This window comes from Fusarium mangiferae (genome assembly GCF_900044065.1).
Source record: "Fusarium mangiferae strain MRC7560 genome assembly, contig: FMAN_scaffold006, whole genome shotgun sequence".
NCBI lineage: Eukaryota > Fungi > Ascomycota > Sordariomycetes > Hypocreales > Nectriaceae > Fusarium > Fusarium mangiferae.
In genome coordinates, this window is record NW_024573926.1 from 753,237 (window position 1) to 778,336 (window position 25,100).

Consider the following 25,100-nt stretch of genomic DNA (forward strand, 5'->3'; position numbering starts at 1 on the left):
GAATATTGGAACAGAATATGGCATAATAGTTTGGGCTAGGTATCTTGGTCATTTATGCCAGTGCTCATCAATACCTAAACTACTACCCGCAATACAAGTGCGAACAGTCTGGGACCAACCTGGAAAGGAGCGAAGCATTAGCTTCGGCAACATGAACAACCACGGTCCTGTATTGCACAGAATGGGGAGATTTCAGAGAGCCACAGAAAGTAATTGCCCTCCGCCTTGTGTCTGTCTGGTACTGTTGAATAGTGCTTTTCATGTAAACATTGGTCTTGCAGATGCTAAGAACGGCCCGTATACCCCGGAGCACTACCCTACCAACTTAGCCATTCTGAACCATGATATTCACTTTTTTGTATGCAATGATGGAACATGATGTGATCATGAAAGTGTTTGAAAAAGACAAACAGCCTTGATTGCATCCATCGGACTTTCTTCCGCTCGAACCCTGCGCCACCTTGTCAATGGCAAGGTCCCTGAAGTTGGATCGACAAACTTTTTGTTTTGTTTGCTTGTTCTCTCTGTTCTTCATGCGTCAATAGTCCTAGGTACTTGGCGTTGCACATGATAGCCTAGGGCGGCCACAGACTGATGGACGTGGGACAAAAAGGCGAGTTGCTCATGCTCGTTTGGCCATTGAAAGACCTGCTGGCCTGCGGATATTGAAAGGCCGAGCACGCCATGGGTAATATCAAGTGCAGTCCCAAGGAGGAAAGGTGTAGAGGACAAAGCAAGCTGAAAACTGTCACTGATCTGTAATTGATACCAATTGCAGGCAGGGCCGCATCAAGCAATCGGGGAACTTGTTGCAGGCCTTGTCGCGAATTGGCTAGACAAATACGCGTGAAATGGCGAACTACTCCGGAAGATCATACTGTGGTAAGGCAGTATGTGTTGCTGTCGAATGATTGGCTGGAGCTGAAGACTTGCAATTGGAGTACAGACAGCATCATCAGAAATGCCAGTCAGTCAGATCTCAGGCAGTGCAATCATAATATGCAAGATACAAAGTCAGTGGGAACACAACCCCTATTTCCGTGACTGGAAATGTTATAATAGTACTGGCTGGTTCAGAGCAGACTTTGAGGGACATGCTGACATGTTCTCCTCTGTGGGCGTCGCGAATTGATACCCTATTTAGTATCTATTATGCCCAGGACCCTTTTCATAATCACCAATCCCTTGAATATCGTAAGGGTTTGTTGATAAACAGGGTCGCTGCCAGGGCCGCGCCTCCAACCCGGAGCGGCCCTGTGTGACAACAGGGGCGAGAATACATAGCTGTACACGTTGTATGATGCAGATGGATCGTTTGTATCTCATCCCCCAGCTGCTCGACGGCGAGAGGCATACGCGGGAACATCAGTCTTACAGGCGGATAGCGTCACCAGGGCCCTGTGACAACATGCTGGTGATACCAACCTACAGGTGCGGATAGCCTATGCTGTTATGTGGCAGAGCAAACTCCGGGGGCCCTTGGCCTGTGTTGACGTTGAGCAAGCAACGGACGGGGCCCGTGTATTATGTTTCTCGGTCTCTGACTCTACGGCAGGGATCTTGTGCTGCTTTGCTTTGTCCGTTCCGGGGAGTCTCCATCCCGTTGTGACCCCCGTCGTCGTCACCTCCGGGGCCGGGACGAGACGAAGATAGCGAGCGATTGAGCTCGAGGATCAAGGGCAGCTCGATGAGATTCCCTTTTGCTGGAGTACCTCGACTTCGATCCTGTATTATGGCATTGAAGATCGAATAAGCACCTCATTCTTCGTTCAGACCACCCGACTTTGATGCAGAAATACCGCTGTAGGGAGAGCCCGAGATGCAACCCCCGAAGGAAGCCAAGGAATCCCCCGGTGAAGTATCCCGTCCGGAGCTTCATGTACCAGGGTTAACAGCCACAGGGCGGTCGTGTTGCCCACTCCAGCCGTAAAAAGCATACCAAACTTCATGGGCATCGATCGGTTACAGGTCGAGAAAATTAAAGTTGATATTCCTTGGAATGGTAAATAACGGGTGGCCAGCCCCAGGCGCTAGATAATAAGCGTTGCATCTTTCCAGGATATTGAGATTTATGTTTGAGACTTTGAGGCATGATGGATCTCGTGTAGCAGCAAACTGGTAGACTACCAACAGTACTGTAGCTACTGACATACAATAGGACAATTGTAGTGGATGTTAGGTGTGCAATTGCATTTTAATCAGGATGAGCTGTGTCAAACCAATTTCACCAAACTGAAGCCGTCCTGCAAGTGCAGCAAGACTATTATCCACTGGAGGATCCTCATCTTGACCTTAGATCCGATTTACTAATGCTAAGCCAGTGTCTATGATATCAGATTCAGGCCATTGAATCAACTATTGTATGCAAGTCATGTTAATAATGGCTGCCCTCCACTCAAAATAGCAGGTCTAATCTCTCTTGCTGCTCAGCGCTTGAGACGTGCCCCGGCCCAGACCCAATCAATTCCAGGTTTCTCAGGCACTCGCCATATCTGGGCGCAGCGCCGCAGCGGGCCACCTGCAGTCTTGCTTGCACTGGACTGCCAGGGATAAGACACGTTCAGTGGGCTTCCCGGCTTTACAGGAGCCCTGAGGCCCGCAACGGCGCTAGATGCTCAGTGGCCCCCTCCGCTAATAAGAGACAAATGCAGGACCTGGGTGCCCTGGCTTCCCGTGGAGTCGCCGTCTTGATGTGCATCCCTGCAGAGACGATCCGTCCTCACCTAAATCTCACTTGTAATCTCCAGTTTGCAGGTAATGAAAAGCGTACGATTCGAGGGGCTCAGGGCGGCTTTTTCATTCATTTTTCATTCATTTTTATGTTTGTTTCTTCTCCCGTTTTATAATTGCTCAGGCTTCACTTTCGTCTCAGGGCTCAATTTGCCCGACGTACAGTCCCAGCTACCAGCTAACTTGCTCTGCTGTCAGGACATCCAGGAGAAAACAGAACAGGGCCAAAGAAGACGCTAAGCTTCTTTCCAACTTCAATTATTTCCAACTAAATAGTCTCTCCCTTTTCCACTGCACAAATCATTCGTTCGTTCTATAGGCCTAGGCGGTCCAGGTTCTCCATATCCATCTCCCCACTATCACTGGCACCAACACTGAAGTGCACTGTCGCTAAAAGGTAGGTACCTACTACCTACAGTACCTACCTACACATCCGCGGCCGCAGCTGCCAGCCAAGCTTTGTTTTCGACAGTCGCTCCCGCGACCTGAGCCTAATCAACCTCAAACTCTCAGCTCAGCCCAGAAGTTTCGTCTCTCATATTCCCTTTCCAAGCTCAAGCCCTTTCCCCGTCTTTCTTTAAACACCCTCCAGGAAGTCAGAGAGACATAAGCGACCGACTGACGCCGAGGTTCTATGGGGAGAGAAGGCATCCATTTGCTTGCTGTCTGTCTGTCTGTTTGCTTCGCATTGTTTTGTTTGTTCGGCCAGAATCAGATTTCGCCTAGCTTCTTCCCGACTTCGCATCGTTCTCCCGGGGCTACTCTTCCTTTCTCTCAAAGTCGGGGACCTTTGGAGCGCTTGGGTGTGTGGGTTACAACGGCTTCTCCTTGAGCCTTCAGGTTTGTTGCCTCCATTGAGAACTCTCAGGTCCATGGCTTGAACGACGATGAGCATCACCTCCGTTCCCAGCACCGCCATCCTCCGCCTCTAGAATGCTAGCCGCTGCATTCTCTCTCTCGCTTGAGTAGAGCGTCGGCTTCCCTCGCAATGGAAGCTACTATGCAGACCGTTCCAAGTGTAAGTTCGTTGCTAGCTTTGTCCTCCCCGCAAAACCAATCCACAATCACATCGAATCAACCAAGGATCATCACCACCACACCAGCCATCACATGGCGCTGTTATAGACTTTAACCTATCCCACCCCAATTCTGCCCCATCCTACACTTCTCTTGGATCACCTCAAACCCTCTTTCTAAAGTGGCTTACCCACCATCTTTCCTGTTGCAGCAGTAATTGACCGTGTTTATCTATTCAGCTTGTTGGAACCGGCACTGCCATCGCTGCAGCGGCCAGTGGTTTGGTTTTCGGCCAGCCCACCACTGAACCCAACTCTTTCTCTCACTCGACTCGACGTCCTTCTCATTCCAGACGAGTCTCGATAGACCGCGAGCCAAGCAAGCAATCACAATCGCCTGGCAACTTTGCTTCCCCACGGCCCGCTACGAGCAACACCGTTGCCTCTGCTCTCGGCGCCTCGCACTATCACACACTCCCGCGCCCAACTACTGCCTCGAGACCTCCCCTCTCCCGTTACCAGCGACCGCCTATGCCACAGACACAGTCGACTCCCCCTCCTCTGGCCATCAGCAGGAACTCTTCTTTTGTGAGGCAAGCCGACTCTCCGGCCATTATCCCCGAGTCTAGAGACTCAATCTCTTCCAATGGATCTTGGATAAGGCGTCTCTCCATTCGCCCACTGTCTCGTCACGAAAGCACAAGGTCGAGTATAGGTCCCGACGCGCCTTCCATCTTTTCCCACGGTTCAGCTGCACCCATCTTGCGCAATCCTACAACAGCAACACTCCCCCCAAACAAGCTCGTTAAGCGATCTACCTCAACCCGCATCGATCCAGATCCATTACCGCGACGGCGTGCGAAATCTCACTTACAGATCCTACCCGTTCTTCGCAGACCTGCTACAAGCCATCAGAGGTCTGCAACACTACAACAATTTCGACCCGATTCTGCGCTGAATACACCAACCGATTCGAACAATTTTTCGTTCGACGACCCATCACGACCCCACGAGTTCCTCGCCCCATCCCCGCTTGAGCCCCCCTCCAGATCGACATCTGCAAGGAGCGGATGGAAGTCGTACTTTCACTCTAAAAGATTAAGTATAAGCGGACGTACAGGGCCGGGTAGGTTTGGTGAGTTAAGTCCACATGCTCGAGCAATCTCCTCGAGGCGCATCTGCATTGAGAACGACGAGCGCAACAGAGTTCATCTGGTGAAACCAAGAATGGTTTCAGCGGCATCTGCCCCTCGAGGTCTGTTGCCAGCTGCACAAATTCTACTAGACACTTGCACTCATCAATCTCCTGCAGAAGAAAAAACTCCATCATCTGAGGGAACTCCTTCCAGGACGCCCCGCAAGTCGATCTCAATGCCATTTGCATCTGCAGGAAACTGGGCGGTAAGGACGACAGGGAGCATCCGGCGCTCTAAGCGTGGTGCTGAATCCGGGATCGGGAATAAGCGACATGTGTCGGAACCGCTGAGTGGCGCGCAATCTGGCGCCGAACCTCGAACCAATCCGCCGCTGGAATCAACACTCCGCGCACCATCACCATTATCGGGCCGGCAGGGGTCATTCCTGGGTTCAGCTGCTACTGTGCAGTTGAGAGGTCGTAAAAGGAATTCATCGTCACCAATCCCCACGGTTCCAAGACTTGCGAACTTCAATGTTGATTTGTCCCGGTTAGGGTCTTCTGCTGGAGTTTCCACTTACCAGGCTCGGCCTAACCAACCCTCCGGAAGTTCTACCAGCTCCACTGCGATGTCACAACTTAGGGCACCGCAGCACGACAGAACCTCCACCATGGAGAGCTCTGAAGGTGACACCCGGGATTGCACATCGGGGGATGACGATGACACGGATTTCAAGAGTGATACCATGTTTGACTCGCTGCGCACTGTTGGCTCCGGACGTGCCCGTGCTGTCGAGACCCCGTTGGAGTCCATGTATGACGAGTCACCACCAAGCACCGCTGGCAATGGTACAAAGACGAAGCGTCTTTCAATCCACGAGATCCTCGGCCGGACATGGGATGAGGATGACAAGATCATGGAGGAGGATGAGAATGCATCCACACCTGTCCGCACAGTCAAGCGATCTGAGGCATCACCGCGCTTCAGGCTTGAGTCGAGATTTAACCCATCGTCCTACGATGTCTTAACCACTACGACCAAGGAGTACAGCAGGCTGTCCTTGGACGACGAATTTGACGATGATTGGGCTAGAGATGATGAGTTTCCCTGTAACCCCTTATCACCTCCCTCCAAAGGGAGTTCACTGAATTCCAGAGGAATTAACCCTAATGTTCGCCTCGCCCTCGCCAATATTAGTGGTAATGGCCTCCCTGATACGAACGGCCACGATGCTACTAATGACCGCCCACTTAGCACTCTCTTCGACTGGAGCGAACCCCCGACACACGAAAGATTTGATACTGGACGGAGTTTGCGACCAAAGACTGCTTATGCTAAGGAGATGGACTCTAGAGGTGGTCGCTCCGCCATACGCAAAGGTCCAACACCAACTCATGTTCGAAGCCAGAGCGTCCCCGTGGTTCATGATGCCCCCGAAGATTCCAAGACTACCGGGTCCAAGTATGGCACATGGGGCATGGGCACCAAGACAGTCAGTGAGGACTGGGATGACGACTTCGAATTTGGTGCTGGTCCTGTTGGCAGCAACGAGAAGAGTGACAAAATTTTTGCAGTGCCAGAATCGATTCGTGCGACACAACCAAGTGTCAGGGCCCATTCCGGCCATATTCGAGAATTCTCGCTTCTTGTCAATGATTTGAAACGTCTGTGCCGTCATGGGCGAGATATGGATATGCTCGAAGGATCTCAGAAGCATCTCTGGAAGGAGGCTGACGGTATTATTGCTCTCGCATCCCCCGATGAAGAGTCGTTGGACGAGAACGATGATGAAAAGTCAACTTCATCTATCAACTTTGATGCATTCGATATTGACGAAACGTTCGGAGACGAAGGCTTCGATGCCCATTCCATGAATCGCCTCGATGCCGCCTTTGATGGCCACGAGCCCGCTATGTCCAAAACCACTGTCGTTCGAGAACGTCACTCTCCCCGGCGAAGATCTGTCTTCTCTCCAGAAGACGATATCTTCGGTAATTGGCCTTTGAATGACAACTCCCCTTCCAACAGACCCAGTCGCCCTCGAACACCTGAGAACAAGTACAACAAGGCTCATGACGTATCGGGGGTCGTCCGTTCTGTCATTGGGGCTATGCAACATCGTGCTCCCGAGCAAGCACCTGACAACGGCAAGGTCCACTTCGATACAAATAGCCTCAAGGCTCTGGTCAAGAGAGCCGGCGATTTACGAGATACACTGTCCGACATTGTTCGACAGGCCGATCAGATTACGCACAGTCCAATGAGAACACCCAGACATGAGCGCCAGCATGACTCAAGCCCTGCCTTTACACGGGTCTTTGACGACCCCGGTTCGAGTCCTCCTAGAAGAGTGGCACGAAGCCGCGGCAACAATTCACTTAGGGAAGCCGCATCATCCGAAAACTCGCCATCTTCTGGCCTACCACAACGGATGCAGATGATGACTGTCAACTGATGAGTCTGCATCCTGGTGCTCTGTTTTACTTGAGCGTGTATAAAACAATAATTACATGGGAATTTATTAGCATAGCGGTGGCCTTTGAGACTCAGGTTTATTCGCAAATATTCAAGGCTGGGAACTCGTTTCATGGACGATCTGTCTCACGCCCCGACATGAGCTCTTCCGACCGACCTGACCCATCTGGATTCTTCTCGTCTATACATATACTTTCAAGACGAAAATTTGTCCATATCCTCGCTTCTGGTGAGCCTCATTGCCCACTGAAGCTAGGTTCTGGACCGGATGGACCCTTGTACGAGGCAGAGCGCACTCGCCATACCACGAGCATAGCTCTTAATGACTTTTTATAAGTAATACGGTAGACGGAACACGAAACGTTGCGGCGCCTATGCCGGTACTCGTTCGCGCGAGTATAGTTTACGAAGTGTCGGTTTTTTTAACGAATTTTCTTGCGTTGTCCCTTTGTGTTTATGAGGAAACGTAATGTTTCGTTTGTTATTCATTTTCTTCCTTCTTTCTGCTATTCTATTCTTGCGGCCCCGAGGCACGCTGTAATGCTTTGATGATTACTCAAACGAAAAGGAAAAACAAGCAGAGGTGGTTGCGAAACAACCTTTTTGCTCGAGAGAATTTACGTCCCTTCGCTCGAGACAACAGACAGAACAATTGTTGCCTACAGAAGCTGCCTTTGACAGGAGGAAATACCAAGCTGGACATACACGGATCAACAGCCATGAGGAAGACAAAAAAGAAGAGAATCACGCAGGGGGACGCTAGCCATGGGGCTGTTTGGGATACATACAGGTTCGGACAGGAAAAGAGCATACGGAGAAAAGGAGAGATGATTGAGTAAAGGCTACCTATAGCTTCTTTATTTATTTTTTTGATGGTTTTGGAGATGTTGCATCGAGGGCGGCGTATAAGTTTTCCAGCTCCAGCCTGCTGTTATGATGCATTCACGCATGGATAGAGAGGTTATAACGGACATGACGATTTATTGCCTATATTTTTGTAGTCTCAGGTTTCGTGAACCTTGGTCGACGTGATGTCTTGTGTCAATATTGGAATGGTTGGTCGGTGGTGGGTGGCTCAGAAGAAACATGTTGGAATCGTGCCACAGGTAATAATGCAAGCTGCGAGGCTATGTTCCTTTAAATCAGGCTAAACAAATTTCTTCTTTTGAGGGACCATAATGGCATGATAGAATGGAGCCTTTCGGAAGTTGTGACATACGAAAGGTTTACAAGTTGAGGCATATGAAGCGCAAGGTTCGAGAGGCTAGTAAATATATCGAGTCATTTATTGATATTTTGATCGATTTGTCATTCGAGTTCGAATGCTTCAGCTACTTTTCTGAGGCTCAGGTTGACTGCGCCGTGTTGTTTGCTACTCATACAACAGGCGTGAGCAAATGCACGCATTGAGACAAAGAAACCCACCCGCGATGTAGAGACCTATCGCGTCCAACGCCAAACGGTTAAAATCAAATGCTAGGGCCAAGGGCCCAGACCAAGACCAAATCAAGTCAAGCACGCTCCTATTTCCTCCAACTGGCTGTTACTGCGGTTCAAATAGCAACATCATCCGCTTTGAAAGCAAGGTATAAAGCAATTTCATGCTATAGTTTCGCAAAATCATGTCCGAGAAATCTGATGATCGTAACGTCATGTCACACAACCCAGCCCCAACCTAGCGGGGGTTGTCGTTGTCGCTGTTTTCCATGCAGGGTTCTGTTACCACAGTTGCACGAATGATAGTCCCTTTCTAAGAGACTTGTCAATCCATGAACCGTCGTCCTTAGTCCCAGGAGCAGGAGACTGTGCGCGAACCCAAAGTCCCTGTGCACTGAAGTCGCGGGGAGTCTCACTGGCGCCGGGGAGAAAGGCGGATGAGGACGAGCCAGGGTAGAGAGGCATAGGGGGGCGGGCCTTCTGAACCCGACCACGTTGAGAAGTGCCAGATGCAATATGCTTCTTATCAAATTCGCTGAGTGTGGGTGTCAATTCGAGGAAGCGGGCAGTAGAGGGCTTCCAAAGCTCATCTGATGCGATGACAGGCTCGCCAACGTCAGCGCCGGGCTTGGACCATAGTTGATAGTTGTCGGAGTCGGGTGCGCAAGGATCCTCGGTGTCCATCTCTGAGGCCTTTCCAGATCCGAGTCTAATGGCCTCGTCCAAGGCAGCGAGCCACTCAGCGGGTGTAGCAGCGGGCCGGGACATCTCTGACTTGATGGAGGAAGCCCTGGTGAGTGCGGGCACGTCAGAAACGACGGACTCGCTATCAGTGAAAGACACAACCGAGGCAGTTCTCGGTCGGACTGTGGAGAGCGCAAGCCAATTGATCTCGGTAACATCCTGGCTAGAAGCGCGCACAGACCAGAGGCTATCTGTGTTGAGCTTCGGCAGAGATTGCTGTGAGATGCGCTGCTTGGGTCGGGTCTCCAGCGCTGCGGGGCTCTCGGACGTAGTACGGAAGTTGTTTCGGCGGTGATTCAGGCTGAATAGGCCCTCCAAAACCAACGAATCAATCTCACGCTGCAACTGAATGGCGGCAGCATTGGCCTTGGAATCCCAGAGAGGGGCCATGTTCCAAAGGTGGGTAAATCCAAAATCAGGGAAGGCCTCTAGAGCTCTTCGTGGTGAGCGTTCCATACCCTGGGCAGCAGGCGCCAATTTCGTTGTGCGGTAGTCGGTGCGCCGGTGGCTGAGGCTAAACAGACCGACCGGCTCTTCATCACCAACGGAAGCAGTAGCGGGAAGAGGCTCCCACAAGCCAAAATTGACCGCCGAGGTCTCGCTAGGTGTAGAGGGTTCGGAGCCGGTGACCGAAGGTGCGGAGCTTGATCCGCTCCAGAGACCATCCTCGGACACGATCTCGGAAATAACGGGTATGGCAGGAGTCCACAATGAAGTGCTATCTACAGGTAGAGGCTCGGCCTCTCTAGGCTTTACTCGGGTAGCATCGTCCTCGACGATGAGATAGGTTGCCCAGGTTTCAGCATCAGGCTGGGGAAGACCGTATGAGATCTTGGCGTTGACTGGCGATTGAGTCCACATGCCTGGTAGCGGTTGTTTGGTTCCCCAAAGTCCAAAGTTGTTGACAGGCGCCTTTTTGACAGGGGCGGTCCAGAGCGAGTTGCTTGTGATGGAAGGCATGTCGGCCTTTGCAGGGAGGAGGCGTGCAGCCTCACCAGCAGGAAGATAAGAGTTCCAGGTAGAGTCGTCGGGTTGAGGGAGTCCTTTGTTGGGACGCGAGGCAATGGTGCTAGGAGTCCACAGAGCCATGGAAATGTTCGGATAGTTTGTTGTTTGCTGAAGAGAAGACTGAGCGGGAATTGATGGAGGATACAACAAGTTAATAACCAAGATTTGTCGCCGGCGTGTCGGGGATTCGGATTTGTAAATGACGAGCGGACTTAGCGGCTGCGGAGTCGGAGAGTCACAATCAAGCTTAAGGTCGGCTGGCTTAGAAATGGAATCCTCTAAGAAACGGAACAGAAGCGTTGCCTGCTGCTGTTGCTGGTGCGGATGCCCTGCGCATGGGGCGCCACGGGACTTAGACTCCCTGTCAGTGCAGGGGTCTAAGATGGATTTGAGCGTCGCATGAGTGCCATTGTCTTTGGTGATTGGTGCGCCAGCCCAATCTTGTTCATTTCGACCCACGTCCATCAATAAGCAGCGAGCCATCAGCGGCACAGGCATGCTTATTGATGCAACTTGACCCCCAAATTGCGGCTGCTGGCGGACCCTGATTCGATTTTTCTCAGAGGCGTGCTCCCGGAGATCCATATCCGGAATCGTCATCGCCATGGTGGTTGTTGAGGTGGGGGGAGCACCAACTGCTGCACCGGCTTTTGCGCTGTAATCTCCAGCCTGTGGGCTTTCGCTCTCGCTGTCGGCGTCTCCATCTTCGTCATACTTTACCTGGGTCTGTGTACGGAGACTTGTCCGATCATTGGCTTTGTCATCTCTGCCGCTGTCGTGCATCTGCATCTGCACATCCTTGGCATAAGCATCCTCGGAAGTCTCGCAATGTTTCAAAAGCTCCGAATCTATACCTTGTCTACAGAGAGAGAAAGATAATCAGCCTCATTCTTGACAATACCCAGGCCAGCCTAGGTCAATGTGGCCGACTTTTACTTACTCATCAATTGACCGAGAGTTTAGTTCGTCCTCGTGAGAAGTTGACATTTTTTCAGGCGGGGCTCCGTGGAAATACGTGTCCGTTGGCTGGGGTACAGGCTGGGCCAGTTCAAAACAGTCCTCATCGTCGCTATCGTACGTTTCGCTCGAATCGTAGTACTCCCCGTCATCCTGCTCGTAGTCTTCAATGTCAAACACCGAGCCGCTATGCTGCATCTGCGTCTGCATACACCCATCCACCATAGGTTGATAAATCATGCCAGGCATGAACATTGGTGCTATTGTCGCACAGTCTGACCGATCACCCCATGGGAATTGGAAGATCCCAAGTGTCCCGCGCCTATCAGGGAGTGGTTTTGGACTCTCCAGGATATCTGGCAGCATAGTGACACGTTTGATGCGACGCGGGGGGTTGCGGGGAGGTTTTGACTGCTGGACCTTAACTTCCACCACTTGGGTTTTGACTTGAGACACTGGCTGCCAAAGTCCGTCACTGGATACCTCAGTCTCTGATTCAGGCTTCTCCCAAAGTCTTGAGCTCTCAATCACGAGAGATCTCATGTCCTTCCTCACCGGTCCTCGAATTGACCTCCCTGCGATTTCCACTGGGGAGATTTTCCTCGGTGGCCTGGGAGCAGGGGTCCAGAGTGACGGTGCATTGCTAGTGCTGGTAACCGCTTGCACGGAAGCTATGGGGCGCCACAGCACCATGGCCGTCTTGGCAGGACTGATCTGGGCATGACCAATGAAATCCTCGTGATCTCCGGCGTATTCGCTTTCTTCATCAGTATCAGGAGGGGTAGGAGTTGCTAATGAGTTTGTAAACCTGGGGTATGTCGAGCTAGCCGCCAATTTTGTCCTGGATTTCGAGTCGGCCTGAGGGAAAAGCGCCAGAATGTCGTAGTCTGCATCCAGCTGACCTCGCTGCTGGGCAAGCTTTGACAGGCGTGCACTTCCATACCCATATCGCGAATCTCGGCTAGGAGATGTTCCCACAGTTGATAGCGAATCACGAACGTGCATGGTATGGCGAATGGTTTGCCATTGGTGTTCCTGTTCGTTCAACTCCAGTTCCAGATTTGTCAACAGTGCCAGTCTATCGTTTTCTGCTATCTGATAAGATGAGCCTGGAGAACCAAAATCTTATCCGCTGTTAGCGATTGCGCAATAGCAAATTCAGGTGAACTTACGGGTCCTGTCTGGCAAAATTCCCCCCTCTTCTTCAGAAAGGTCGGATTCCACAGGCGATGGCTCCGCGTAGAAACTGTCGGTCCGGCGGAAAACCAGCGGTGCTGGTGGAAGACTCCGACGAGGCTTTGTCGTATATCCCCTGTCTGAGAAAGTTGCTGGACGGATTTCCCCCACTTGCGATGGCCAGAAATGTTGTTTTGCGGTGAGGTGCGTGTCCTCGGCTCGTCGCAATTCCGATTCAGAGCCGACATTAGCTTCGGCAGATAGCTTGCCCACAGTCAAGGGTAATGGCTCCCGAGAACTCTCGTCGCTCGATGCTGATAGAGTCTCCGCAACTCGGAGTCCGCTCTGTTGTTGATGTTTTGCCGTAACTGTCACGGTCAGTGCCCTCTGCACGTGGACCTGCATCGCAGGCGACCTGATATCCGCGTCAAGAGCAAAATCCTCATCTCTAACCGTAGAAGGCGTGAGTGCGCTCAGGTCTTCAACTGGCAGGATAGGCGAGGATCGTCGACCGTATCCCTTGCCATGCGGGTCACGCCAAGATGAGCTTGTCGCAGATACTGGCTCATTCTCAAGTTGAGCAGTTGTAGGCTGAGGACTCTTGGGAAATTGAATCGACGTCTCACCTAAAGTAAGGCTTGCTGGCGTCGCGGTTGGAGCGGTCAGAGTATTTGACTTGTCGATCTGTGGCTTGGCTTCACTGCGGTTCGGCTTGAACTCGATATCAGCCGGTAATATTGGTAGCTCAACCATAGATCGTGATCGTCGCCTCGTGATGCGGTCGGCTTCAGTTGGTGTTGGGATGTTGGCGTGTAGAACATTGGCAAATTCATTTAAACGAGATAAATCGTAATTGATTTCTGCTGGCGTGTCATGCGGCTGTTTGAATCTCACGGAACCACACGACAGTGATCGCTTGTGATGCTGGAGGTTTGGAGACCCTTCTGCTGGGAAGAGGGCGCGATCGATGTTCGACTTTCTTGGTATCGGGCGAGGACGATGAACCACCGACAATGTTTTTGCAGAGTCTTCTCTCTTGGCCATGATCTCGTTCGCGTTGCTTCTGGGAATGACGGCCAGAGGTGCTGATTTCGGGGGCTGATTTCGCATTGGCTGGTAGGGGCGCGGTACTCTGGCGTCTACAGGCAAAGAGAAGTTCACGATGGCTTCCCCTCCGGCTTTGGTAGGAGTGCGTGCTTGCAACGTGGAGGGAGCCGTACGAGGAAAGATTGAAAGGGCTGGCGATGGCAACTGTCGAGGAGACTGCCGAGGGGATCGTCGTCGGACTTCGTCCGTCCCCGGTGACAAGAAAGCTGAAGTAGTGGCGGAGGCTGTATTCTCTGAAGACAAAGAGCTGTGTTGAGATTCGGCTAGTTTGACGGTGTCGGCCCAGTTCTCCTGGCTGGAAGCTGAGGTCCTGGAATCAGAGCTGGATCCGGAGCTAGATGTGCTCAAATTTGCCTGGTGCAAGGTCTGACGATAGACTTCGGGTTTCGTCGAGCTTGGTAAAGTCTGAGTTCTTGGTAGAGGGAAAAGTTGGCCTAGCACGGGAACACCACCCATTCCAATGTTGGCTTGCCCAGCAGCTGGCATCGTGATCAAAGGTAGCTCTCGTTTGGGTTCTGTGGGAACTGGCCAAGGTTTTGATGCTCCTGTGAAATCAGCTGCAGATGTTCTCGCTATCTCGTCATAACTCCTCGGGCGACGCATATCCGCACTGGTCATCTGTCGTGTATTGAAGTCTCGCGAGGCATCGAAATCGTTGACGTCCGCTGGTTGCATGTGCTTTAAGTTGTCGGAAAACAGTCGATCTTGGAACAAAGTGAGTATACCTATCGAGTCAGCTTAATTCATGGACGGATGATTGAGAGCAGACCTACCGATTAGTATCAACAGACCTACTGAAGGAACAGTTGTTCGAACAACAATGGACATGGGCTGAATGCTCAGCATCAAAGGGGCACTAGTCTAAGCATAGTCAGTTATGATTGAGCTCATCTAGCGGTCGTCTATACTTACTCCTGTCCATATTATCAAACCCAGCACAACAAGAGCGACCGCTCGGGACTGACGAGGACTAATGGCTCCTCTTTGGGTTTCCGAATAGACACCCCGAGAGATAACTCTGATTAAGAGGAAAGCCACGAAAGCGGTGTCGACAACAGACACAGTAATCCCAACCGGTAGAATTGACGTTTGAGTCAAACAGATAGTGTTCAGCTGTGGGCGCTGGATCCCTACAAAGACTCCTCCAAGAATAAGCCGTAAGACAATGAATCCTTGCATGACACCTATCTCAGTGAGAGACGCAAGACTGTGGGTGCTGAAGATCCATAACAGACTCTGTTGTATGGACACTCGTGCAAACTGATCGAATGTTGATGCAAAGGTAACCATGATCTGACAGCCTGGCATAGAGTTGATATTAAGTAAAAAGGCGAAGAAATCGATTTGAGCCCATAGGGCTGAAGAAATAAGGAACGCGATGAGGGCCAGCCTCGGAGCATCTCGAATGATTTTGCAAGCACGACTATTTAGAAGAAGAAAGGCACCGGCTATACCAGCATGGGCGACCAGGCCACTGTTCTCTGGTTATTCGATCAGTTCGTATGGTGGTGGTAGGGGATGACTTACAAAGTAAAGGCCGCAACCAGGGCCTGACGGTGATTGTTCGTCATGAAAGCGACATTAGTATTAGAATGAGTGTAACGAAGAGTAGATGAGGCTAGGAAAGTGAAAGGAAAACGAATGGGATCTTGGATCAACCAAGACGCATACTACTGCACGTAGTTCAGCGGTATGTGCGATTAGAAGAGAATAATGGCAAAAGAGGGAAAGGAGAGATGGAACGAAATGCGATGCAACGATGGGAAAGTCACCAGAGCCGTCAACAGATGGGGACAATACTTTGAAAGGCAGAGTTGCACTTGCAACACTAGGTATATCATGCTGGGTTTCAGACGAAGGTCTTGGGTCAAACTGGCTTTGTTCGAGCTCACTCGCGTGGTCGCTTGTTTTGTGGCGCACAATCCGACATGATTGGGTGGAATAGAGATATCATGGTGTTTCGTCAAGGCCCAATGTAGCATCTTCCGTTATGAAACTGGAATCGTCGGAGATGGCGGCTGTTAGGGCAACACTGAGACGAGGCTCCAGACTGGACTCGGCGCTTGACACAAGCCGGTCCACTGTTGAACTATAACAGGCATAGACGATAGCATACTGATGCCATCCATAGCAAAGTTATGAATAAGAGAGGGAGCCTGCTGGACTATAACCGCGAGTGTTGAGCTATTCCATGGATCAGACTTATTCGGAAACAGCTTCCAAGTTAGGAGCGAGACCGGTCTGTTGAAACATGGCGAAGGAGTTTGTTTGACTGTGACTTTGACTTTGGCCGGGAGATGGACGATCAGCAAAAGACTTGTTCAACTCATGTTATGGCTAATAAAAGTAATAAAAGAAAAGAGAAATAACGCTCGTCCTCTCGCGTTCAGATGAATTAACATGACATCCCATTACCTTCGGACAGTGACCGAGACATGATATGGCGGGGCAGAGGGAGGCCTGCTGTTGGTTGACCAAGTCGCCGCCCAAGGCATGGCACAACTTACAGGGTGACAGGCACCCTGGACTATGGCGCACTCTTATGTACATAGGTAGGAGGAAGAGGGAAGAGGCGAGAATGAGGTTATTGCCGAGGATACATTACCTACCTATAGTTGTACGGAGTAGCGTGGCAGTGATTATGGAAAGCGAACGGGTTGGAGATGGAGAAATAAACGGGCATCATTACTTCTCTATATTCTCTTTCTCGGTGGAGCCTCACTCTTATTCGACCCGAACACGCCCGAATGACGACAAGGGAGAGGGAGGGGCCTTGGGCCTTTCTTTCCCAAACTGGACTAAAACACGGGCACTTGGATGCAGCCCGTTGCTACCCTACGAACTTCCCCGGATTTCTTGTGATAACCTTACCCAGCGACTAACCACCTCAAGTCTGTGTGTGTGGTAAACTTGACATCAATCGTTTAACGTTTGATGACCAGATGTCGACTTGGGAATATGGTTATAAGTCTAGGAGAGGAAAGAAAACCCAGGGCTTTAATCCTGAATGACAAAAAGACCTAGTTGACTTAGTCTAACTTTAGGATAAACTTGGTACACCTTTCTTATTTGCTTAGTTCATTTTTACACCTTATATTAGGGTCTGGTGTTTTCTTGCTCCCTGAGGGCAAGTGTTCTATCTGTTGGATATGTTGATTGTAAGAGTTATTATTACCATAATGATTCAAGAATGGCCATCAATCAGGCCATAACAGCGCCGCTTGCTGATCTCCAGTAATTGGTCAAGTAACCGATGACAGCCACCAGTCCCGAGGTGTTGAGTAAAGTTTTCGTTTGTAGAACCACATTGAGTGCAAAGTCACCAAACAGTCGGCCTAGACAGCATCCAGGTAAATGCCATGATGCCGATTAACCATTACTAATACCATCCAAACCTCCGCGCTCCAAGCTTTTTTCATTTTGGGACACATGCCAGTTTAGCTAACGATATCGATGTCTAGGGTAGGGCATAACGTAATGAATAAATCACGGGCTGAACCTTGGCTGTTCCTTGGCTGAATCTCAGGTCGACGGGAGTGTATGACAAAAGCTGCATTATGATACCCAGAAAGAGACAAGTCAGCCCCTCTCCATTGTCCTTCCTATACCGTCCACGGCCGGTCCCCCCGGTCACCTACAAAGAGTCACAACCGGGCCGGTAGATCAGCCTTGGTCTGATATCGGCAACTTCAGCCTCAAACTCTACAGACCAGTTAGTCACTGATCCCGTAGCCGCCAAATATTACTTCATCCGTTCGGAATTCTCATGGCACATCCTATCAAAATCTAGATACAGCCAAGATTGATTCCAAATGAAAAGCCAGTCACCAGCTGTCAAAACCGGGACTTAACCTCCAAGACCCCATATGCAAATGCAGCTACCGGCGGCATGCGGCATGGAATTACTACATTCAGATTCATGATCTGTGACTCGCCAATTGGATTCTACGCAATGGTCAGATGCCACAGTTAGCCGCACCACCATAACCGCTGCTAGCCAGATGTGGCTGGATATCTTGAAAGTATACTGTCATGGCAGTGACCTCGAAAGGCGCGCAAGTGCTGTACATTAGCTGGTATTTTCCTCACCATGTACACTTCAAATTGCTCGGACAGATGTACCGAATAATTGAATGACATGATACCGTATCTCGGCTCCGATGCGACGACTCACAACTGCTTGGTGGTGGGATCTAGAATGATGTATGAGTAACACGATGTCCAAGTATAAGAGGCAGAGAAAGCACCACAACCAGAGACATCACCAATTGCAACCAAACTCATTACTATCTTCCACAGCATCGACATTACAATCAATCGCAATGGCTCGTTTAGATCTCGAATATCCCAAAGAGGCCATCAACACCGTCAAACGTGAAAATGACCGCGGTGTTTATGCCCTAAAGACAATCCACCACATCATCAACACTTGCCAGATCCTCCATGTTTCTTTCAACACGCCCGCCCAATCCTTCCCCGTCATCCTCCCAATGATCGGCCAGATGGGCTCATTTGACCGGCCTAGCGCAGACATTGGTGACCCTCTGGACCTCTATCTTCACGGATACGTGTCAAGCCGCATCATGAACTTGGGCCGCAGTGCTAGTGACGAGAAGGGCATGCCCGTTTGCGTGGCTGCATCGCATGTTGATGGGCTGGTTTTGGCTTTGTCTACCTTCCACCATAGCTATAACTATCGCTCTACGGTACTCTTCGGTCACGCGGTCCTCGTAGAGGACGAGGAGGAGAGGATGTATGCCATGGAGCTCATCACGAATAGTGTGGTGCCGGATCGTTGGCGACACACCCGTCTCCCGCCGACCAAAGCTGAGCTTCAAAGCACTGGCATACTCAAGGTTAAGATTGCATCAGGAAGTGCCAAAATCAACACCGGTGGTCCCAGTGACGACAAAAAGGACATGGAGGACGAGTCGATCAAAGATCAAGTCTGGACAGGCGTCTTACCTATTCACGCAACCATGGGTGAACCAGTGCCTGGTCCTTACAATAGGGTTGATGTGCCAGACCACATCGCTGAATTCTCCCAGGATTTCAACGAGGACAATCAACAGTATGCGTTGAATGCCGCAAGGGACCCCAAAAAGTAGGCTGACAGAATGGTCAATTCAAATGTCAATTATATGGTACATCCAGGAACAAGTTATACCTTAGCAGGCATCTAAGTAGAAATATACACAATGATACGAAATATGTGCAATCAGAACATATACAACATAGATACGGGTCTACCACTGCTCCCAGATCGTCCCAGGTAGCACAGATCGCATGATCTTCCAGTGTCCAGCAGCGCTGTCCTGGTGCCACTTAGTAACCTTGCTTGTTTCGTTCTTGTTGAGGACATCAGTAGCCTCATCTTCAAGGAAGACCTGCTCCTTAATCTCATACTTGGGCAATAGCAAAGCCTGCCGAACTTGGCTTCGGAGGAAATCCTTTTGCTTGGGATTGCGGAAGATGATTTCTCCGGGCGTCTTGCGGCAAAAGATGACCATGTTGGTGAAGTCGCTTCCCCACTTCTCAACATTGTCCTCGTCTCGTGGACTCTCCCGGAAGATACGGCAGGAGGGAAAAATCTTTTTGATGGTGCGGTATATGAGCTGAGGTGTGGGAAGACCAAAGTCACCAGCATAGTTCTAAGGGTAATGTTAGTGTATGGCTCAAGTTGATGCTCACTTTACTTACAATAGCAATGACTCCATCATCCTTCAGCAAGTCTCCCAATCCCTGGAGGAACTCGAGAGTGAAGAGGTCAACAGGCTCTGCACCACCAGTGAACACATCGTGAACAATGTAGTCATAGGACTTGGATTGCTTCACCAAGTCAGCTGTATAAGAGACAGCATCGGCGACGGCAGCAGGTTTGTTCTCGCGAAGATCAAAATATTTTTGAGCGAACTCATAAACCACTGGATCAATCTCAACCACGGTAGTGTCAATGCCGTGAGAAACAAAGGCAGAAGGGGTAGTTCCAATGCCAAGGCCACTGTGTTATGTTAGGGAGTTATGGTCAAGCGCAAGAACGAGCACTTACATGACAAGGGCGCTAGCTTCGCTGTCAGGCAGGGGAGCCTCTCGCTCAACAAGGCGGACAGCTTCGAGCATGACGAAAACACCGTAAATCGGCTCGGACACTCTTCGACCATTGAGCTGAACCCACTGACCTCCAAGAAGACTATGATCACAGCGCATTACACGATAACCTCTCTCTAGGCTCTCGATGACTGACACATAGCCAGTCAACGACTCGCGGCGCTCCAACAACGTCCAATTCTGGGCTGTCAAGGTACTGTTAAGAGCATCGGTGGCCATGGGTGTCATAACGTGGCTGTTTAAGACTGCTGTGTGCAATAGCGCAGGGAGAGCCAAGACGAGATACTTGGACGGTGCCATGATAGCATAGATGGCCCCCAAGACAAGCTCCATACCGACACGAGTAAACACAAAGGTGCTTCCAATAACACCCTGCAGCTTCTCCATGAACTGGTTCTCAGTCAGCCTAAACAGACCCCAAGAGACAATGCCAGGCGCCGCATCTGCGACGAATTTGGGCAGTGCGCTCAGATCAGCGTCCTCAAGAACATCGGCCACGGAGGCTGCCGAAACGATGGCCAGGGGGAACAGGGTGAAACCCTCGATAATGAGAGGACCCCACCAAGAGCCAAGACGGTCAGTGAAGGTCCCGAGAAGAAACTGGATAGCCGGGATATTAAGGGCGATGACCGGGAGAAGCTGAGAAGTCGACATAGGAAGAACCATGCGGAGCATCAGATTGCCAGCCCAACCAATAAAGCAAGCCGCCTTGAGCGCAGTTGTATGCGTGACAGCAGAAGGTATGGACCCAAAGATAGGGGACAGGTTGAGCTGCGACGCGCCCGACGCGACACCCAACAAACCAAGGAGCAAAAGAGTCTGGAAGTAAACAAGCGCTTGACCCACGAGCCGCTTTGAAAAAGTATCTTCCTGGGCCTTGGTCGCAAGTTCCTTGAGTTCCTTTTCAAACCGTTCCGGCGTGAAGCCCTCAGGCGCGCCAGTCGCCTTGCCGTCCTTTTTGGGAGCCATTATGAGATACGAGGGCAATTGATAGACAAGAATGTACAGAAAATACAAATCAGGATATGAGTAAAGAAGAGAAATAGACAAGAACGGTCTGAACTGTCGGTTCAAATGGCCTGCACTTGAAGCTCGTTGACAGTTGGTTGGTTGGTTAGGTATTCACAGATGAAATCAAGCTCAATTAAGGTTGACGTGGCGGGAAACCGTTTTCTTTATTTGGATTCTTTGTGGCTGGTGCAGTGGCTCAACTGAAGTGTGGGGCAACGTTTACTGGTATCTGAAGAGTATAAGTTAGGCTTCAACACCAGCACAGAAATAATTCTTCTTATACACAAATGAAGTTCTGTCTATTCAGCTTGCATTCATATGATATAAACTCGTACTAAAAGCTATATCCCACCACTCCACCCCATGGTAATATCTATCTAAACATTTACTGTCTTGCATGCACAATGTCACATTGGCCACTCGCACGGCAATCCTCTCGGTTTGAACCTGTCACTGTTACAATTACCGTGCTGAGTATACTTATATGGATGGCTGTTATAGTTGCGAAAATGAAATAACACAAACGATACAACGTTCTCTGGAGCCAAATCATGAGATTCAACGTAACTCAACTGCTGGTGCTGCCATTCCTCGTATTATACGTAATTCGTAAAAGTCCAATCCAATCTAACTGATCATGCACACCTTGCTTTATGCAACTCTGAGTTCTCAATGCTCGTATCCCTAGTATAATGCGCCCTCATGCTTCCCGTCATGCTTCCCGTCATGTCCCGAACCCCTCCAGAGGGGCCCCGAAACCCAAGGTATCATTCACTAAACCAAGCCCAAATGATCAGATAGAAAAATAACCATGGTAAGGCCCAAAAGGATGACAATATACCCATGCCAACTCCTCAGCCCTACCGAATCGCAATGCAGCAACGACAGAAACGCCTGAACGATGCAAGCCGTGGCAATGTTCCATAAAAACACCTCTGATCGTTCCTCGATCGTGTTGTCTGAATCTCGGAACCTTCCTCTTTTAAGTGTATCTTGTTCCCACACCTCCCCCTAATCCTTACATCCGTGGAGGATAGTCTTCCATATCGTCGTCACTGCTATCTATCTCCTCCTCTTCTTCCTCGTCATCTGTCCGTGGACTATACATGGCGCTCATTTCTGGCGCGCTTGGCCTGCTGCCCAGGCTGTCCAGAATGCCACCACTGAAAATGGGTGGTGCGGAAACCGAAAGGTCCGCATGACTCCCATTCCTACTCATGGAGGGTTTTTCGGGGAGCTGCTTGAGCAATCCTGTGGATATATCCAACATTGTCATCGCAAACTCAGTCAGACCCTTGCCTTCCCCAGGTTTGGAGCTAACTGACAGAGTCCATCTATACTCTCCCAAACGTCTTCGATACCAATCCGCTTCCTCGCGTCCAGGTGATGTTGCCCAAAGGAGAGATCCAAATGTACCAATCAATGCAAAGTTAGTCTTGGAAGCGAAGTACCAAAACGAACGCAAATGGTTGGGTCCGAGTCTGTTGACAAAGTCCATGGCAGAAATGAGGCGTGCTTTGGCGGCACTGCGGCAGATGTGCTGCACGTACGAGTCGACAGAGCTAGACGGAGAAGCCAATGACCGGATTATTCGTCGATGGAGCGTAATTTCGGCCGCAAAGTATGCCAGATGGAGATATCCAATACTGGACAACCTGTTTGATGAAGGGTTAAGAGAAGAGTATGAAGAGTCGAGGCGAATCAATTGTGGTAGACCTCCATACCATTCCTTCAATTTGAGCTGAATGGGTTTCGCAAGCGACAGAACGAGTTGCGTTCCTTGTTTACCTGCATTTGCAACCGTGTTCATGGCTTGAAGAGTATAGAAGGTGTCCAGAATTTCGGAGAGTATTTCCGAAAGTTGTACCACCCGTGTAAACAACACCCTTCCCTTCTCAATATCGAGCTTCTCCTCCGGATCGTTCTCGTCCCATTCAACGTCAGGGAAGTCATTTGCTGTTAGAGGCTGAACACCCCAGTTAGTAGCAAAAATGTGCGATGGCCGACCGTGAACTAGGGCACCCCATTTGTCCTGCATGTAAAGTGCCCAAGCCAATCGTTTTCTCAGGCCCTTCTCCCATGGTGGTATTTTCCAACCAGTACAATCCAGGTGCAACCCCAATTCATGACCAAGTGCGACAAGTTGGGCGGTAGGGGCCCACTGGTCACCCTCGGGCCTCTGGGAAAGAAGTAGACCAGCCTGGATAGTCGAAAGCTTGGGTCGAAAAGTGGCTTCATCAAGGGTTGTACGCACGATGCTCTCGAGCTCTCTAACATTGGGTCGTGGCAAGCCAGCCAGTTCCTCACTCTGATCCCACCAATTGATGGCAAGGATGTACACAGCTGCTAGTAATGGTGGTGAAAACTCTCGATAAGATCTTTCATACTTTTCCATGAACACATGTTTTTGGATGATAGGAAATCCTGGGTGCACGACTCGAAAGTATATGTCGATGAGACGTCTGCCGTGGGGAGCCACGATGGATTCGACATGATCGGCATCTTGCGTCACATGTTCGTGTCCTGGAGTGCTGGAGTCAGGAAGCATCAAGAAAGTATCGTGTTCGCTGACTTTGCGAAGAGTGCCTCTTGATAGTAGACTTTCGTCATGGGGATCAAAGGAGGAGAGGTTGATGAGTGAAGGTTCAAAGTCTGTGGTCGGGCCAATGTACTGGCTGTAGCGATCATCCTGGAGGCCAAGCGTACGTTTAAGCATGGTTGGGCCTCCAACATTGGCCATCTCCTCCAGGAACGAACTGCTAGCGGCGGTGCTGGAAAGGCTGGAGTTATGGTTTCGTCGCCTAGATGCGAGACCCGGTGAACTGTACGAGGCCAATCATATGTCAGACAAAGGCATGCAAGGAGGAACACGAGTAAGGTGAAAGGTTATCAGAGAAAGGGAAAGAGTGTAGAAGGAAACGATAGACGCATGGGAAAGGCACGGGGACCGGTGGAGCATTCAAGCCAGGATGAGTGTGGAGGGCTCGGCGGCATGAATATGGAGAAGAGTATGGATATGGAGAATGAGATGGGGATATCGGAATTGAGCTGACCTTCTTTTCCCGATAATATCATCACTAGCCTCACCATGAAGCTTCCTTTTTCGGGACTGAGGGCTGGATGAAAGGGAACAGTCGGAGCCCGCAGCTTGGCACTGGATGCAGCAGTCGTCGTCGTCGTTAAGGATGCAGTTGACGCGAGAGTACCGACATGATAGACAGGGTGGGATGGAGGAGGCGTTGAAGGATGAACCCTCAACGGGTGCAGAGCTGGCGACTCCGTGACCCATCTCGAGCCTATGGAAGCTGTCCTGGCGATAAGCAGATGGCTCTGGCCGAGGAGGTTTAGGAGCAATGGCGATAGGCGCCGTCCTCTGGACTGGGGCTGAGGACTGGGGAGACATGGTGGGAGAAGTTACGGATAGATCCAGAACAATGTATGGAACCTCGATACCGCCGCAGGTCTGTCTGCCTGTCTGCCTGCTATCAGCGGAGCAAAACACCAACAAACAGAGGGTGTGTTGCTGTCAGGGCACAACCTAGGGCTTGAATTGTGTTACACCAGAATACCTTACAGGCGCCCGTTGCCTTGCAATAAACGGGCGCAAGAAGGTTGAGCCTCAGTGGCTCTTTGAGTTGTCAGCCTCCCGTCTCGGGGGTACAATGCAGCCCGGTCAATGCCAGTGCAGCAAGATTTCCGATACGGGTGGTGGTGACGATAGAGATACTGTAGGTGGTTTTTTTTGGGGGGATGCGATAAAGCCCCACGGGGTCGACAGTGACGCAATGCGGTTGGAGCTACGACCACTGAGAAGCGAGATGATAGGTAACGATAGCTAATAGAACCACGTTATCCAAATCGAGTTGATTGAGTTGATTAGAGTCACACACACGACACGAGTCAATGGTTGGTGTGAGATAAGAATCTGGGGAAACGGAAGACGGGATGTGATGGGAGGCGAGGCGAGGCGAGGTGTGATGCAAGGAAGAATGAGAAGAAGGAGAAGGGAAAAAGATAAGAAAATGCCCGAGCGAGCGAGCAATCAAAGTGTGTAAGTGGTTGGCGAAGGAAGACGGGAACCAGCGCGAGCGAGGGCAAAGAGTGGGATCCAAGATGCTGGGATCCAATGTCAGGGACTTGCTGGGATGAATGGGGATGGCGGGCGCAGATGGGCGCCGATGGAGTCGAGTCGGTC

General features: G+C 50.6%; 5 protein-coding genes across 5 annotated transcripts; 2 read left to right on the forward strand and 3 right to left on the reverse strand.

Annotated features, from left to right (window-relative positions):
- Positions 1 to 3,718: 3,718 nt before the first annotated feature.
- Positions 3,719 to 7,337, forward strand: FMAN_02987 (uncharacterized protein; the record flags this gene model as incomplete). Its single annotated transcript, XM_041831747.1, has 2 exons — positions 3,719 to 3,748; positions 3,987 to 7,337. 2 exons carry the CDS (start codon positions 3,719 to 3,721, stop codon positions 7,335 to 7,337), a joined length of 3,381 nt encoding a protein of 1,126 aa, XP_041682279.1.
- Positions 7,338 to 9,076: 1,739 nt separating this feature from the next.
- Positions 9,077 to 15,357, reverse strand: FMAN_02988 (uncharacterized protein; the record flags this gene model as incomplete). Its single annotated transcript, XM_041831748.1, has 6 exons — positions 9,077 to 11,405; positions 11,487 to 12,627; positions 12,676 to 14,511; positions 14,560 to 14,647; positions 14,699 to 15,260; positions 15,314 to 15,357. 6 exons carry the CDS (start codon positions 15,355 to 15,357, stop codon positions 9,077 to 9,079), a joined length of 6,000 nt encoding a protein of 1,999 aa, XP_041682280.1.
- A 2,751-nt stretch (positions 15,358 to 18,108) lies between these two features.
- Positions 18,109 to 18,894, forward strand: FMAN_02989 (uncharacterized protein; the record flags this gene model as incomplete). The annotated part of the gene is made up of 1 exon (XM_041831749.1): positions 18,109 to 18,894. One exon carries the CDS (start codon positions 18,109 to 18,111, stop codon positions 18,892 to 18,894), a length of 786 nt encoding a protein of 261 aa, XP_041682281.1.
- Positions 18,895 to 19,032: 138 nt separating this feature from the next.
- On the reverse strand, positions 19,033 to 20,863 carry FMAN_02990 (uncharacterized protein; the record flags this gene model as incomplete). The annotated part of the gene is made up of 3 exons (XM_041831750.1): positions 19,033 to 19,437; positions 19,487 to 19,787; positions 19,836 to 20,863. The coding sequence occupies 3 exons, from the start codon at positions 20,861 to 20,863 to the stop codon at positions 19,033 to 19,035; spliced, it is 1,734 nt and encodes a 577-aa protein (XP_041682282.1).
- Positions 20,864 to 21,923: 1,060 nt separating this feature from the next.
- On the reverse strand, positions 21,924 to 24,308 carry FMAN_02991 (related to DAL81-transcriptional activator for allantoin and GABA catabolic genes; the record flags this gene model as incomplete). The annotated part of the gene is made up of 2 exons (XM_041831751.1): positions 21,924 to 23,727; positions 23,959 to 24,308. 2 exons carry the CDS (start codon positions 24,306 to 24,308, stop codon positions 21,924 to 21,926), a joined length of 2,154 nt encoding a protein of 717 aa, XP_041682283.1.
- Positions 24,309 to 25,100: the final 792 nt, after the last annotated feature.